Below are 15,608 nucleotides of genomic sequence, written 5' to 3' on the forward strand. Positions count from 1 at the left end.
ATTTAGTCTCCTGTTAAAATTTAAGTCAGATCATGTCCCTCATCTCTTCTAAACCTTTCAATGGCTCCCAATTTCAGTCAGAATAATGCCCTATAAAAGTGGCTGTTTTCTCTCTGACTTCATCTATCCTTCTTTCACATAGTAATTCTTTATCCCAAGGACACTGGTCTCCTTGCTGTTCTTTAAACAAACCAGTTGTGTTCTTTCTGGATGTTCTTTATGCCTAAAATCCTCTTCTCCTAAACATATACACAGAGTTTGTTCCTGCACTTCCTTCACATCTTTGCTCAAATGTTCCTTAACTAGTGAGGCTTTGATGGATACCATCCAACTTCCCATGTCTCTCTATTCTCTTAACAAGTTTTATTTTTATTCCTAGTGATTACCATCTCCTGACATAGTGTATATTCATTTCCATTATGGTTTAATGAACCTCCCAAACACTAGAATGTGAGCTTCATGAAAGTGAGGAATTTTTTTTTTCATTGTGATCTCCCCCGAACTTAGATCAGTGTCAATTCATAGTAGATCCTCTACATTTGTGTTGAATAAATTAATGACCCGATAGTACCTATAAAAAGGCACTTTATCCCCATTTTATGTAAGAGAATACTGAGAATAACGTAGGTTTGACAACTGGTAATAGTTTCAGGACTGAGAAATGTAAAAGCCACGTCCTAAACCTCAGATATGTTACTCTGAGAACAGTGTTCTTTCCACTTTAGGCTTACTGGCTAATCCAGCACAAACTGGCATTGCAGGAAGAAGCCATGAATAAATAACAATTTACCATCCAGTGTGAACTCACAGTTTAACATCCTCTATCTATGAGACAGATTTTATTCTATAAAATCTTGAACAATGTTTTATGTTCAAGGACCATGATTTACATGTAACACTTGAAATAAGTTACTACAGTCAAATGTTCTAAAAAGAAATCTCACTGTTATAAAAAGCTCAGTTTGTACTTCGGGCACCTTGCAAATTAAAGAACAAGGAGCAAAGACCTTTCAACTAGCCACATTATAAAATGGTGGCTAGATACACAATCCCTATTTGTTTATAATGAGCTACTAGTTAAATTTTATCCAATACATACTTCTAGGAATCTGAGAATCTAAGACCTGGAAGGAATTTTGGTGATTATTAACATCCGCATTTAATAGGTAAGAAATCTGAGGCCCAAAGGATTTCTATTAGTGGCAAGGCCAAAACTTAGAGGTTCCCTGCCTCTCAGGCAAGAATAGAGTTTACTACTCCCATCTCTTGCATTCTGGTAAAGAGCTAAATAAATGCTTTCATCATATAATATTCACTGCCTCAGTCCTCTAAAAATATTATGAGATTTTTCCCCATCAACCAATCCTTAATTACGTAGTCTCCACAAGATGTCTGCGACCCTTTTCTCTCTCATACACAGTTGGCAAAATTTCAGATTTCTCCATTAATTTAACCTGCTGTTAATGAGTGGCTCTGGGCCCCTATACTTCAATATATTTGGAAGAGGAAGGAAGTCTCACCCTGACCCAGTTCCCAGTTGCCAGAAATGCCAGGACTGGCATGGGTTTTTCTCAGGCAATTTTTTTTTTTTTTGAGATGGAGTTTCGCTCTTGTTGCTCAGGCTGGAGTGCAATGGCACAATCTCGGCTCACTGTAACCTCCGTCTCCGGGGTTCAAGTGGTTCTCCTGCCTCAGCCTCAGGCATGCGCCGCTACACCCAGCTAATTTTCTCTTTTTAGTAGAGATGAGGTTTCTCCATGTTAGGCTCATCTTGAGCTCCTGACCTCAGGTGATCCACCCGCCTCGCCCGCCCAAAGTGCTGGGATTACAGGCGTGGGCCACCGTGCCCGGCTTTCAGGTAAATTTAATGGCACTAGATCATCCTGAAGAAAGTCCTTTCCCAAGATCATGACCCTGTTCCTTTCTGTCTCTTTCAGCACCATTCGAACAGATGATTGGTGGAGCAGTTGGGAAGGACTGACAGTGAGGAGACTCAAGTGCTAGACTCAGCTTTGCCTCCAAGGAGTTTGTGGCCCTGAGCAAGTCTCTCCCACTCTCTGGATCCCAGCTTTCCTGGTTGGACAGCAAGGACTCTAAGGTCTTTACCTGCTCTAATCTTTTCTGGTTCTACAAACATTTGATGTAGCTTTAACGGGACCTCAGGGAAGTAGGGAGGTCTGAGAGGAAGGGTCTCTTGAAACCCTGGTACATAGGCATATGAACTGGATGCCCTTAAGAGCCACCGAAACAGAGATCTAACAAAACTCTGAGGAAGGGAAGAGGACAGGTGCTCTGAATATAGTCCTAGCCCACACCAGATTCCCTCCTCCCTTCCACAATGAAAGCAAAAAAGGAGTTAAATATCAGTTTTTGCCCAACCACTTCAGGCTACTTTCCTTCATCTGCGTGTCATGGGAGGCAGTGTAGAAGTGTGGGCTGTATTGCCATCAGTGCCTGCTGACCCAACCTAACTGCCCTCTAAGGCCCTTTTGCTTATGCCTCCCAGCTGAGGACAAAGTCATGGTGGCCTCCCACTCCCCAGAGGCCCTAAGCAGGCTTAAGCTGCTCCTGGCTAAGTCAGAGAGGCATCAAAATGCAGCCACCACTTCCTCTCTGCAAAAGGAAGTCATTCCAAGGTCTCCAGGTGGAGAAGGGAACACCATGGCATAAAATGAACTGTTGGAGGATTATGCTAAACAAACACACAAGCACACACTCCTTGAGAGGGAGAGAAGAGCTCTGTTAACTGACTGTGGCCCAAACCCATTTCCAGAATGTGGGTTTCTGCAGTTGTCTCTCCTTGACAAAGCCCCAAGTGTGGACAGGGTGACCCCAGCCCAGACAAGGAAGGGCTTCAGGGCCCCCTCAGGCAGCTTCCTGAGAGAGAAAGTGTCTCTCTGGCCCTCATGCCCTGGGGCTGACCAGGGGAAGGAGTTGCAGGAAATCTAGCTGAGGGCGGGGGGCGGGGGGAGTCATGCAGCTCTCCCATAATGCCCCCTCCACAATTCCAGGCTTTGTGACTGTCCCCTCCCCCCCCCCCACAACCCCGTGCCAGCTTGTCAGCCTCCTGCGAGCTTCACTGCTTCCAGAGAAGCCCTCTGCCATCCCCCTTCCCTCTCTGGCCTCCCAAGTGACCCCTGGGATGTTCCTGGGAACATCATCTGGCCCCCACCCCTATTCCACCTTAATCTCAGAGGGAGATAGAAAAGTGGAGGGGGATGGGAGGGGGGTTTCCTGGGCAGGCGGGCGAGCAGGGACTTCTAAAATGGCCACAGCAAGCTCACTGGTGTCTCAAGGACGGCGGCTAGGGCGGTGGGCAGAGGCCAGGGTGCTCACTGCGTTGTGGCTCCTTGGGGGAACTGGAGGTGGGGCTGGGGGACTGATAGGCTCAAGCAAGGGAAGCCAAGGCTACATGCACTCACCATTCCCGATCCTCCCCTTATCCACTGCATGGTGCTTGCGAAGTCCGGCTTCTCTGAGGCCCCGGAGCTGGCGCGAGTTGTCGCGGGCTGACTAGGAGGGCTGGGCTGAAGCAAGCGAGAGCCCCAGCGCCCCCTCCGCCTCCCCTCCTCCACAACCCTACAGCCCAATCCCCTCCGCCCCGGACCTCGCCTTCAGTCAGGTTGTTCCATGCCAACCGGCAGGCTCTGTCTCTCCGCCCTGCTGCTCCTAGAGGTCTTGGCAGGGAGAGGTGAGAGTGTGGGGGTTCCCAATGGGCTGCCTTTGTCCCCCACCAAGGCTTGAGAACTGTGGGGGTGGGATGCAGGGAGAGGATGGGGGCGAATAGCCTCCGCCCGCCCAGAAGAAGGCAGCTGCTACCTCTGCCTGCCTCCCGCTGCGCTGGAGTTAGATGCTGTTTATTGTGGGGCTTCCCAATTGTGTCGAGTCAGCGGAAAGTCCTTTCCAAAGTTACCAGAGGTGTTGGGCCAATCTCCAGAATAATAAGATCCTGCCCCAATGGAGCCATGCCAGCACTCTAACGCCTCCCTCCCCCGCCCTCCCTCTGCATACTCCCCTAGGGTCTTCTCTCTTTGTGTACTCTCTTAGAGCTTTCATCTGCATTACTTTCACTTCTCAGAACAACCCTGTAGAGGCAGGCATTAGTATCTCCATTTTACAGATAAATAAATGGAGGTTTGGAAGAGGGATGGGGCGTAAGGTCACATTAAAAAAAAAAATAATAATAATAATAATAATAATAATAATAATAAAAAGATAAACCCTCGACTTTACCCTCTGCAGCTTTCCAAGCGTCTTTCGACTATCTCTCCCTCTCTCTCACACACACACCACTCCAGGCTTCTCCTTCATACCTTTAGGAACATGAAAGGTAGCTTGTTGATGGACAAATTTTCCATTTGCTTATTTTGCTGAGAATGAGTTGAATGTACATCAGCAAAACAGGCAAACGGAGAAACCGCCCGCCTCTTTAGGATTCCCCCAACTCTGGGGAACACAACACAGGCTGGTACCTTTGCTTAGGCTAAAAATTGACTTTGTCAGTCACACTGACATCTGTTATTATCCCTTATAGTCCTCACAGTAACTCTGAGATGGACGCAACAGGGATTCTTAATTGGCCACTGTTACAGACTTGAACACTGAAGCCCAGAGACTGAAAGACATCTGCTCAAAGTAGCACAGCCTAACAAGACAAGAATCCAAGGCTCCTGACTAGAAGAGCAGGTCAGGCAAAGACAGAATTGTGAAAACAGAGGTTGCACCCAAAGTATGATATTAGAAAGAAGTTCCTGGAGATAATTGGCATGAAGACATCACTGGCCTGTTACACATACAACTTCATTTGTCCTCTTCTTTTTAGCACAACTTCTGCACTTCATCTAACCTGTTGTTTTGTCCAGGCAGAGCTGGCTAAAGATAGAAGCAGTATCTTAATGAGCACCCCATCATGGGAGGTATACAAGCAGAAGCTGAATAACCCTTTGGCAAGGGATTCCTGAATTAAATGGGAGGTTGCCCTGGGTGACCTTTCAACTTCCCTCCCAAGTCTCGTAACCCAGGCATCAGTGATTCCACAATTTTCTCTCACTTTCCCATCTCTGGGCCTTCTCTCATGCTGAGTATCTTGGATGCACCTCCCCTGCCAACCATCCCATTCAAATTGTCATGACTGTTTAAGATCTGGCACCAGGCACACCACCTTTAGAAAGCTTTCCAGGAATACGTCCAGGCCCTGATTTTGTCATCTTTCATTTGATTCCTGTAGCACTATGATTTTGCTCTCTCAATTAAAAATGATCTTTTTATTTCCTGGTTGTTACGGGCTGAATTGTTTTCCCCCAAAATTTATATGTTGAAGTCCTTCCCAGTACCTCAGAATCTGAGGACTCGTAGAAGACAGTTATCTACAAATCAAGCCAAGGAGAGAGGCCTCAGAAGACCCAACCCCACTGATAACTTGTTCTCAGACTTCTGGCCTCCAGGACTATAAGAAAATCAATTTCTGTTGTTTAAGCCACCCAGTCTGTGGTATTTTGTTATGGCACAGCCCTAGCAAACTAACACAATGGTCATATGAACATTTTACTATCCCCTTTCACTTAAATGGCATTATGGTTTTTTGAAGCAGTGGCAATGAATTACTCATTTCTGTATCTTCTACAATGGTGACTGGCACATAGTAAATACCCAATAAAAACTTGGAATTTTTTGATGGATGCATTCATTTGACATTATCATTTAGCCCCTATGTGCCAGGCATTGGGACAGATGCTCAGGATACAAGACAAAGTTCCTCATGGACCTTACAATCTACTTAGAGAAGAGGGAGACAATAAATACGTAAACAAGCAAAATATTTAGAGATTGTAATATGTACTCTGAAGTATATAACCAATTTATGTGATGTGAGTAGCCCTGGAATTGTAGAAAGTATCTGTATCAGTCATGGTCCAATCAGGAAAACAAAAACCACCCTAGGTCTTTTAAACTGTGAGCATTTAATGCATTACACTTGCAGAGCTAAAAAGTCAAACAGAGGATGGTGCAGCAACCTAGCATTTAACAAACACAGAAAGCTGCTACCACTCGTAGGGATGGATGGATAACAGATGACATCATGCAGAAGCTAAAATCACGGGTTGGACAGCCTATTGGAAGCAGGTACCATGAATGGAGGAGTTGTTCAAGAGGAGCTGGAGCCATGGAGGAAAACAGCTACCACCAGAAAACACTTCTGTGATACAGGAGGTGGGAGAAATACGCTGGGTTCTCCCTTCCTCCTAGCCACTAATCTCCTTTACATGTCTCCCACTGGACAAAATAAGTGAGAAAGCAAGGAAATCTAAGAAATGTAATTTTCAGGAGAAGAGGGAGAATGGATCTGGATGCAAATAGGCCAGTGTTAATATAGAGTCTAGGGACTCCTGCAAAAAAACAAGTGCCTAGAGACTCCTGCAAAAAAACAAACAAACAAACAAACAAACAAACAAAAAACCGGTGTTGATCCCAGAAGTGTAAACAGATGCTGTTGAATCTGGTCATTATTTCTTGAGCACCTATTTGCCTAGAACCATATGAGTAGTTAGAGGAATATAATATAGTTGGTAGGACATAATCTTTGAGGTCAGAACAACTTGGATTGTATTCAGTTATTGACTTTGCCACTTACTTGGGCAGATTATTCAATGTTCTCTGCCCTGACAGTTTTTTTATCTGTGAATAGGGCTGACAAGTTTGTTACAAAGATGTGATAAATTTGTCTAAGGAAAGTACTTAGCACAGGGCCTGGAAGCTAGTAAGAATTCAGGACAGGACAATAGAAATCTGGAAAAGGGGTTTCCACAATCTCTGTGTTCACTCTCTTGAAGTCCTGTGATCTCCCAGAAGCCTATCTGGTACCTACCCAGGCACCAGTTCTCCACTCTGGTAGAGAGCCATGAGCAAAATGAAGAGAAAGTCATGTCCCAGCTTATCTGTTACTCAGGTTCTCCAGTCATACAATGAACATACTAATTGTCTACATAAGAGTGTTAAAAAATCACTGATCCATAGATATCAGAGTTGGCGTTAATAATTGTAAGGATTACTTCCTCCAACAGTCTCATTTTACTGATGAGAAGATATAGCCCCAGGGAATGGAAGGAACTCCCAAAGTCACAAAGTTAGTGGCTGAGCTGGGATAAAAATTCAAACCCTTGATTCTCCAGTGAGTGGAGTGCAGTAGTGAAAAAGGATAAATACTGAAAGGACACAATTACTATAATTCTAAATATTGGAGGCCTAAGACTAATGTGTATATTATAAACTCTTATCTTTCTTTACAAAGCAATATTTGGTACATACATTACTATCTATTTTTATTTATTCATAAAATCAATAAATATGTGTGCCTACAATGTTCCAGGTATAGTATGTTAAGCACTGATTCCATAGCAGTGAACAAGATGGACAGATTTCATGCCCTCATTTCTATTCAATGAACAAGTAAATCCGGTAAGTAAATGTGCTAATACAGATGGTGATAAATGCTCTAAAAGAAAGAAAGTGAAGGGATAGGGTAACTCTGAGGGAGGAATGGGAGTTTAGATAAGGAAGGCTTCTCTAAGGAGAAGGTATTTAAATTAAGGCCTAAAGGCTTAAGGAGAGCCAGCCATGTAAGAGGTAGGGGGAAAGTATTCCAGGCACAGAAAACAGAAAGTACAGAAGTCCAAAGGATTGAACTGGCATGTAGTGTCACAGGAACTAGAAGTGCAATGAGGCTGAAACCTAGAGAGAAAGAGGGAGAGTGATAGGAGACAAATTTGACAGAAGCCAGGTCACATAAAGCCTTGAAGGCCATAGTAAGACAATCTGGATTTGTTCTATGAACTACAGGGAGAGAGGGGTGGGAATTGATGGATTTTTAAGCAGAAGAATAAACTGATCCGATTTACCTTTTTAAAAGACAACTCAGCCTGCTATGTGGTAAATAGATTGAAAGGGGACAAAAGGTAAAAACTGTTGTAGTAAGACAGGGGAAAGATGATGGTGACTTGGACTGGAAGAACAGTAAAAGAACAGTAAAGATGATGGACAGAGGTAAAAAGACTTGAGACATATTTTAGAGATAGAAATAACAGAGCTTGATGATGGATTGGATGTGGAGTATGAGGGGAAAAATGAATAAATTCCAGATAACTTTAGGTTTTTGGTTTGCAATACTGGGTAGATGGTGACACTTTGGCTAAGGTGGGGAGACTGGCATAAGCTCAGGTTTGAAGAGGGAAAAAATCAAGACTTCCATTTGGATGTATTGAAAGTGAGCTGCCCAATAGATATATTATTAGAGGGGATGCCAGGAAGACAACTAGATATGAAAGCCTGGAGCTCAGGAGAGATCTGGTTGGACATATACATTTTGGAGTCTTCCTCATACTTATGATATTTAAAGTTCCAAGACAGGTTGTAATCATCTAGGAGAGAACACAGATTTTTAAAAGGGCCCTGGACAGATTCTGAGGTTCTTAACAATTAGATAAAAGTTCCGTAGAGAATGAGAGATTTATCTATAGAGACTGAGAAGCAGTGGCCAATAAGGTAAAAATAAAACAAGGGTAAATCATATTCAGGTGAATGTTGCAAGACTAGCTGTGTGAAATGTTGAAAAGTTAAATGATACGCCCATTGTACTAGCAACAAGGTTGGTGATTTTGACAAAAGTAGCTTCATGGCATGAGAGTAAGAAAGATCATATTGGAGGGGTAGAGGAGTGAATGAAGGGAATAAAGAGTGAGCAAAGGTAAACAAGTAGAGACAATGAGTATAGACAACTCTTTGAGAAGTTCTCCTGTGAAGGGGATAAGACAAGGCAATATTTGGAAGGGGATGTGAGGTCAAGGAAGTCTTTTTTATTCTTTTAACATGCAAATAAGGACATAGTGATATAATGATTGGAATGAGAGGAAAGGCTTATCACATAAGACCTTGCTAGTTGAAGCATGGTCGACAAACCAACAACATCATCATCACCTGGGTGCTTGTTAGAAATGTAGAACCTCAGGCCCCATCCCACATCTACTTAATCATAATCTACATTTCAACTAGATCCTCAGATTATCTACATGTACTTTAAAGTTTGAGAAGCACTGGTTCAAGAGCGGGAATACCTGCAGGTGCAAAGTCCTTCAGAAAGTGAGAGGGGATGGGTTCCAGAGCAAAAATATTTGCCTTGACAGGAGCAGAATCACTTCCTGAAATCTAGCAGAAAAGAAGAGAAAATGGGTAAATGTGCAGGTGATGGTGAGCCTATAGATTTGGTGAATAAACGGGTAGGAAATGCCCCTATAACGTTTTTAAATGTTTTCTCCATGAAGCTGAGAGAGGATTATGGAGGGAGGTGTCAGTGGAGGTTACAGAAAGGAGGAGCAAGTGTGAAATAGTTCTTTCAGCACAGTGGCTCTCAACTTTGGCTGCATATTGGAATGATGTGGGAAGCTTTAAAAACCATAGATGTCTAAATCCCACCTTCAGGGATTATTATTTCATTGGAATGGGATACAGCCTGGGCATCAGGATTTTAAAAAGCTCCCCAGATGATTCTAATGTGCAACTAAGGTTGAGAGACACTGTCTGAGAGGGAGTTGAAAAGTAAGCACATCAGGGACATATGGTAGGGTTTTCAGGAAATGTTAAGCATCTACAAAAATAAATAAATAAATAAAAATCAGTATCTCTTAGGAACAGGGGCACACAACAAAATAAATGTTGAGTGCCTAATTCAGACTTGTGGTAAAGAAAAATAAATCATCTCAACTGTAGCAATTGTCTCCAGTCTATTTTGCTCTTCAGGCACAGGCATAGAAATGACAGGTGGTTGGGTGAAATCTGGAGGAGATTTGCCATGCAAATACAATGGGAAAATAAATGGATAATAGAGTTGCAAGCATTTGTGAGGAAGTGATCATAATAGTGGACCAAGGAATCCAAGCCAGACACAAGGAAAAAGAGGGTATGAAGAAAGGTATTGGGTAATGGGGTAAGGTCAATTAAATGGTAGGGACAATGAATTGGAGATCCTGATGATGTGGAAGAATTGTTGGAAATGTATCAAAGTGAACTGGAATAAGAGGACAGAGTAGTCAGAGAGAAGACGCTTGAAATCAATCAACATTGTGGAAGTAATCCAGTTGGTTACTGGTTGTGACAAGATCTAGAATGTTATCACAGAAGTGTTCTGGTTGAGTGAAGTGAATAAAAAAGTTGTTAAAGGTGGGGTCATTGTTGAATAGGCCACCTACAGGAATGTTGAGGTCATACAGACAGAAGAAAGGATTAAGACAAGTGATGATCTAGAAGCTAAAGTCTTCAATGAATGAGAAAGAACATCCAGAAAGACAGTCTATCAACCAAGAATTATGTATTAAGTGCCTACTATATGCCAAAGTCTGTTCTAAGTGCTGGGTATACAGCAGTGAATAAGACAGACTAGGTCTCTATCCTCAAGGAGCTTATGTTCTAATGGACAGATTTAGACATTGAACACAAAAACCAAAAATAAGGTAACATAGCTACTAAATAATTATTATAAAAATAATAGTGTAATAGCAGGTGACTGGTAGAGGGAGATACTGCTTTACCTAGGCACACAAAGAAAGCCCCTCTAAAGAAGTGGCATCTGAGTTGACACTGGAATGATTAGAAGAAAACAGTCATTCAAAGGTCTGAGGAAATAGCATTCCAAATAAGAAGGAACAACAAAGGCAAAGGCCCAGAGATGGAAATGAGGCTGAGATGCACAAGGGATAGGAGGAGATGAATGTGGCAGAGTTTGGGTAACTATAATTATTGATAGAAAATGATATCAGGGACACAGGCAGGGCCAGAATATCAGGAAATGAAAGCAAAAGGAAGAGATAGTGGGTGGCAGAGGCAGATGGCATGTGCTGCAAAGAAGCTGGGGTTCTGAAGGCAGAGGGGAAAAAATGGGAAACATGATAGATGTTATCCTCAAATAAGCTAATACAAAAAATTTAAAGCAAGATGTTAGTGCAATGGGAAAAGTACATATAGGTACATACATAAATATAATCTTAGACTTTGAGAAGAAAAATCCAGCTAAATGAATTATCAAGGTAATCTAGCCCCTTGATACTACTCAAAATATGGGGCTACATCACCTGAGAGCTTACTAGAAATGCAGAATCCTAGATGTACCCCAGACCTACTGACTAAGCATGAACATTTTCATAAGTTCGCCAGTGACTCGTGTGCCCATTAAAGTGTGAGAAGCTCACCTCTAGACCAAACTCCTGTCATTGTGTTGGAGCCATTAGCGTGATTTTATTTGCCCTGCCCCTCTCAAAAGGAAACATCTTTATCAGTATTTGGAAGCACGATAGTCAGAGATGCTGAGGACAAGCAGAATTCCTGATTTTAAAAAAAGGTTTACTGAGCGTGTGGGCTCCCATCTCCTCTGTGAGAACATCAGCTAGGTAGATATCCCCCTCAGAACACAATTCTTCATCCTCATGTTTTCCAAACATGTCCCTGACACTGTACACCCACGGTCCCCAGGGAAACTTGAAGCAAGCTCTTGAAGCAGCTCCAAGCAGATCAGGGAAGAGCAGAAAGTGGTCACATTTGTCTTCCTTCAGACAACAATAGTCAAAGGCTAGAGACAGGATCAGATGCTGCTTAATAAGCTGCTGCAGAAAGCATCACCCTGGAAAGTAGGGGGTCTTGGCCCAATAGTCTCCCCCAGGCCACTTCAGCTTGATCACCCAGTCAAATGAAAGGCCTGTTCTTTCCAACAAGGTATAGACTCATTAGTTAGTCTCATTCTTTAAGCTCTCCATGGGCTCTCTACTGTCAAATCTGTATAACTGAAGTGACTTTAAGTTCACTTCTTCCTAACAACTGTCTCTTTCCTCTTTGCCTCCCTCTTATCTTCTTCCTCCCATGCCATGCCTTCAGCCTCAAACAGCTTCCTGTCTACCAAATAATTTGCTCTCCAGTTCACTATTAATTTTCAGGACAAAGGCAGGAGCTGAAATAATGGCATGAGAAGTTTCAATTAGATGATGAGATTTAACCTCCATCCAGACATGGTGTTGATTAAATCACTTGGGTGGATTCAGGACCTGCAAGTCTCACATATATTATGTATCTCTGCAAAGATTCTCTGAAAAGCTAAATTCACATATTAATGTCCAATCTTATGAATCCCCATCACTGAAGGTATCCAAGCAGAGTCTAGAAAAGTACCTGCCAGTGATGCTGTAGAATGACTCTTCCATTGATAGAAGGCTGCACTAGGGAACCATGCAAAGAAGTTAGGGAGCCAAGGGGAGAAGGGCACTGGACTAGGAGTTGGGTGACTGCTAACTTCCTATGTAACCTTGGATAAGCTATTCAGTCTCCTCATCTGTCAAATGATGTGTGTGATTAGAACCTCTCAATACTTTTTGACCTCTGCTTTTGTAGAGTGTGGGAAGGGTCCTTCAGAGGCTAATTCTTGTCCTGGGAGACATGTGGGAGACTGAGTGGGAGGAGTTCTAGGCTCCACTTTAACCAAAGTGGTTCTCCTTTCTCACCTGTTTTACACATTAAACTTCCAGGTAAGATTAGGATTGAACATAGTTCCTGCTTCTAAAAAACAAACCGAAACTACATCAAAGGCTATAAATGGAAAGTCTGGACAACTGACCTCCTGTTTTATTTGCCCACCACAGTGTCTTAAATGCCTTTTGGATGCTAAATAATATGTTTTTCAAAATACTCAATATATTTTACATAAAAATCTGGGCTTCACATAAAAATACAGCTTCTTTTGAAACACTGGAAAGTCTGGGCTTGTATTCCTACCTTGCAATATTGAGCTTGAGCTCGACAGCAGCTACGTTCCTTAGAGCCAGAGACCCTGTCCACTGGCCCCTGCCCACCTTCTGCAGGCATCTGCGTGGTGACCAGATGCCTGGTCACCAGAGACCACTGCCCTCCAGGTTTCTCTGATTTTCAGCTTCTTTACCCCTCCACAGGTCTAGGAGACCAAACCCAGAATGGGTTGTTCTAGAAATGGCCGTGTCCATGCATGAGGAGTGAGGTCTACGTAGAGCAGTGCTTCTCAAACTTTAATGTTCATGGGTGTTTTTGTTAAAGTGAAAATTCTGATTCAATAGGTCTGGGGTGGTGCTTAAGGGTCTGCACTTCTAACAGGCTTGCAGGTAATGCGGATACGGCTCATCCATGAACCACACTTTAGATGTTAGGGGCCCGTAGAAAGAAGAAACAAGTGAGGAAACAAGAGTGTTGGCCTTCGGCCCCTATTCTCACTAACCTTCAGTGATCTGGGGAAACCACTAAACCTACTGTTTGGTGGGCCTGCTAAGCCTTTTTCCAGGGAGGTGGTGAGAAAACAAAAAGAGAATCTTCCAGTCGGAGGAGTGCTTGAAGAGAAAAAGAATTACAAAGAAAGCCAGCATGGTGTCTGTTTAGAGGGAGGTGAGGCTTCTTCCAGGAGATCTGACCCCCTTCCCTGACCTCAGATGTCTTAGACCACCTCTCAGGTTTGAGGAGTTGATTCTTGAGCTCCAAGGGAAACTTGTTTTATTGGCAAAAGTTTTGAGAGGGTGAAAGAAAGGAGAAGAAAATGAGGAAAAGGAGGAGGAAGATAAAGAGGAGGATGAGGAAGACAGGGAGGGGAGGAAAAGGAGAGACAAGAAAAATGGAAAAGAAGGAGGATGAAGACATGGTGATGAATGAGGAGAAAAGAAGAGGAGGAGGAGGAGGAAGGAGAGAGGATAAGGGAAAGAAGGAGGGATGAGGAAGAGGGAGCCTTAAGAGATCAAGGCTGAAGTTTTTCCTAAAGTCCCTGTATTAGTTCATTCACATACTGCTATGAAGAAATACCTGAGACTGAGTAATTTATAAAGAAAAGAGGTTTAATTGACTCACAGTTCTGAATGACTTGGTGGGGGGTGGCTCAGGAAACTTACATTCATGGCATAAGGCACCTCTTCAAAGGACAGCAGGAGAGAGAATGTACAATGAGCAAAGGGGGAAGCCGCTCCTTATAAAACCATTCGATCTCATGAGAACTCACTGTCATGAGAACAGCATAAGGGAAACCAACCCCATGATTCAATTACCTCCCACCAGGTCCCTGACTTGACACATGGGGATTTTTATAATTCAAGGTGAGATTTGGGTGGGGACACATAGACAAAACACATAAGGCTTCTCACTAGACTCCTCTATCCTCATTGGGCCCCTCCTCACAGTAAGGCATTCTCATAGGAGGATCCTAAGGTCCACTTTCCAGCTCTAAAATTCAATGCTCTTCTGAAGTGCTATGACAACAGGATAAGCTGGCTCCATCCAGCCTGCCTATGGTGAACTGTCTCCTCTTTCTCTCCTGTGTCACACCAGGAGCCACCCAACAAAGCCAATGCTTCCTCTTTCTGATACGATAGATTTACAGAGATCATATAGGCTGCTGTGGAATCCCTAATGGGGTAAACTGGGAAGGAGAAGAGAAGGCATTGCCTCTATACATATACATATTAGTTGCCAAGGCCTGTTACCTCTAATCCTATGGCATTTCTTCTGTGTATCCCCTCCTCTCCATACCCATAACCACTACCCTGGGTCATACTCTTGTTTATTATGTCTCTCCTGAACCATCCCATTGGCCTCCTATGTGTCCACTCACCTAAATTTTTGCTGCCTTCCAATAAATTCTCACAATGCTGCTGAAGTTATATTCCAAAATCACTGCTTGAATCAGATCAAACACTTTTAATGACTCCCAATTGCATACAAGATTAACTTCAAATTCCTTAGCAAGATACTAACAAGTATCTACAACCTGTCCCTAAGTACTCTTCTACCTACTTTTTAGTATCTTTGTATATTCTCTCAGAATTTATTTTCCCCTACTTCTGGCTGTCTACATTCTAGCCATCCTTCCAGGTCTGGATCAAATGCCATCTATTTATTGAAGCCTGGACTCAAGTTGAAATCCACCTCTCTTTCTGTAAATGCAAATGACATTTTGCTGGTGCACTTTTTCAGCCACTTGCCACCACTTCGTTTATGTAGTTAGCCATTTATGAACTTATCTCCTACATATAATTTTGCTTGCTCATAGCCTGTCAGAGCCCTAGTGTTGAGAGGCTCTCAGAAAATGCTTGTTGAGTGAATTGGTGTTCAGAGAAAGGAGAAAAAAAGGCCAGAGCTTGGGTTCGGACAAAGGCAGAGCAAACTCTGAGAGGGCCAGAGAAAGCTATGCAGGGTCCAACTTTCACCACTCTGAGGCTTGCTAAGGATGCCTCCATCTCCTCCCATGTCTCTCTTGATGACTGAAATTCCTCAGAGTGACACCCTTTGGGGTTGGAAACATTTTGGATGTCTCTGAGAAATGCAAACAGCCTTGAAAGAGGGAAAATACCTAAGGCAGTGATTCTCAAAGGGTGGTTTGCAGACTTTCAGTGAATGGTGAAGTGGATTCATATGTGTGGTAAAATCAATTAGGTATATCGTGATGAGATTTTTTTTTTAACAGAAAATATCAGACTACAAGTAAGGTTACACCAACATCAGCTGGAAGCAACATAGGACTTGAGCTAGTTTGCCTCTCTGTACCTCAGTTTCCTCATCTGGAAAACAGG

General features: G+C 43.1%; 1 protein-coding gene across 3 annotated transcripts in view; it reads right to left on the reverse strand.

Annotated features, from left to right (window-relative positions):
- The window catches only part of ARHGEF9 (Cdc42 guanine nucleotide exchange factor 9), a 179,421-nt gene that overhangs the window by 151,166 nt on the left and 12,647 nt on the right, over positions 1–15,608 (reverse strand). For 2 of the 3 annotated variants that reach the window (XM_015127575.3, XM_015127569.3), the window contains exon 1: positions 3,423–3,862. The exons of the other annotated variant lie outside the window; for it this stretch is intronic. In XM_015127575.3, coding sequence (XP_014983061.1) covers positions 3,423–3,452 — 30 coding nt within the window. In that variant the 5' untranslated portion in view covers positions 3,453–3,862. Of the gene's footprint in view, positions 1–3,422; positions 3,863–15,608 lie in introns of those variants that run through there. 3 annotated transcript variants of the gene reach the window in all.

This window comes from Macaca mulatta, chromosome X (assembly GCF_049350105.2).
Source record: "Macaca mulatta isolate MMU2019108-1 chromosome X, T2T-MMU8v2.0, whole genome shotgun sequence".
NCBI lineage: Eukaryota > Metazoa > Chordata > Mammalia > Primates > Cercopithecidae > Macaca > Macaca mulatta.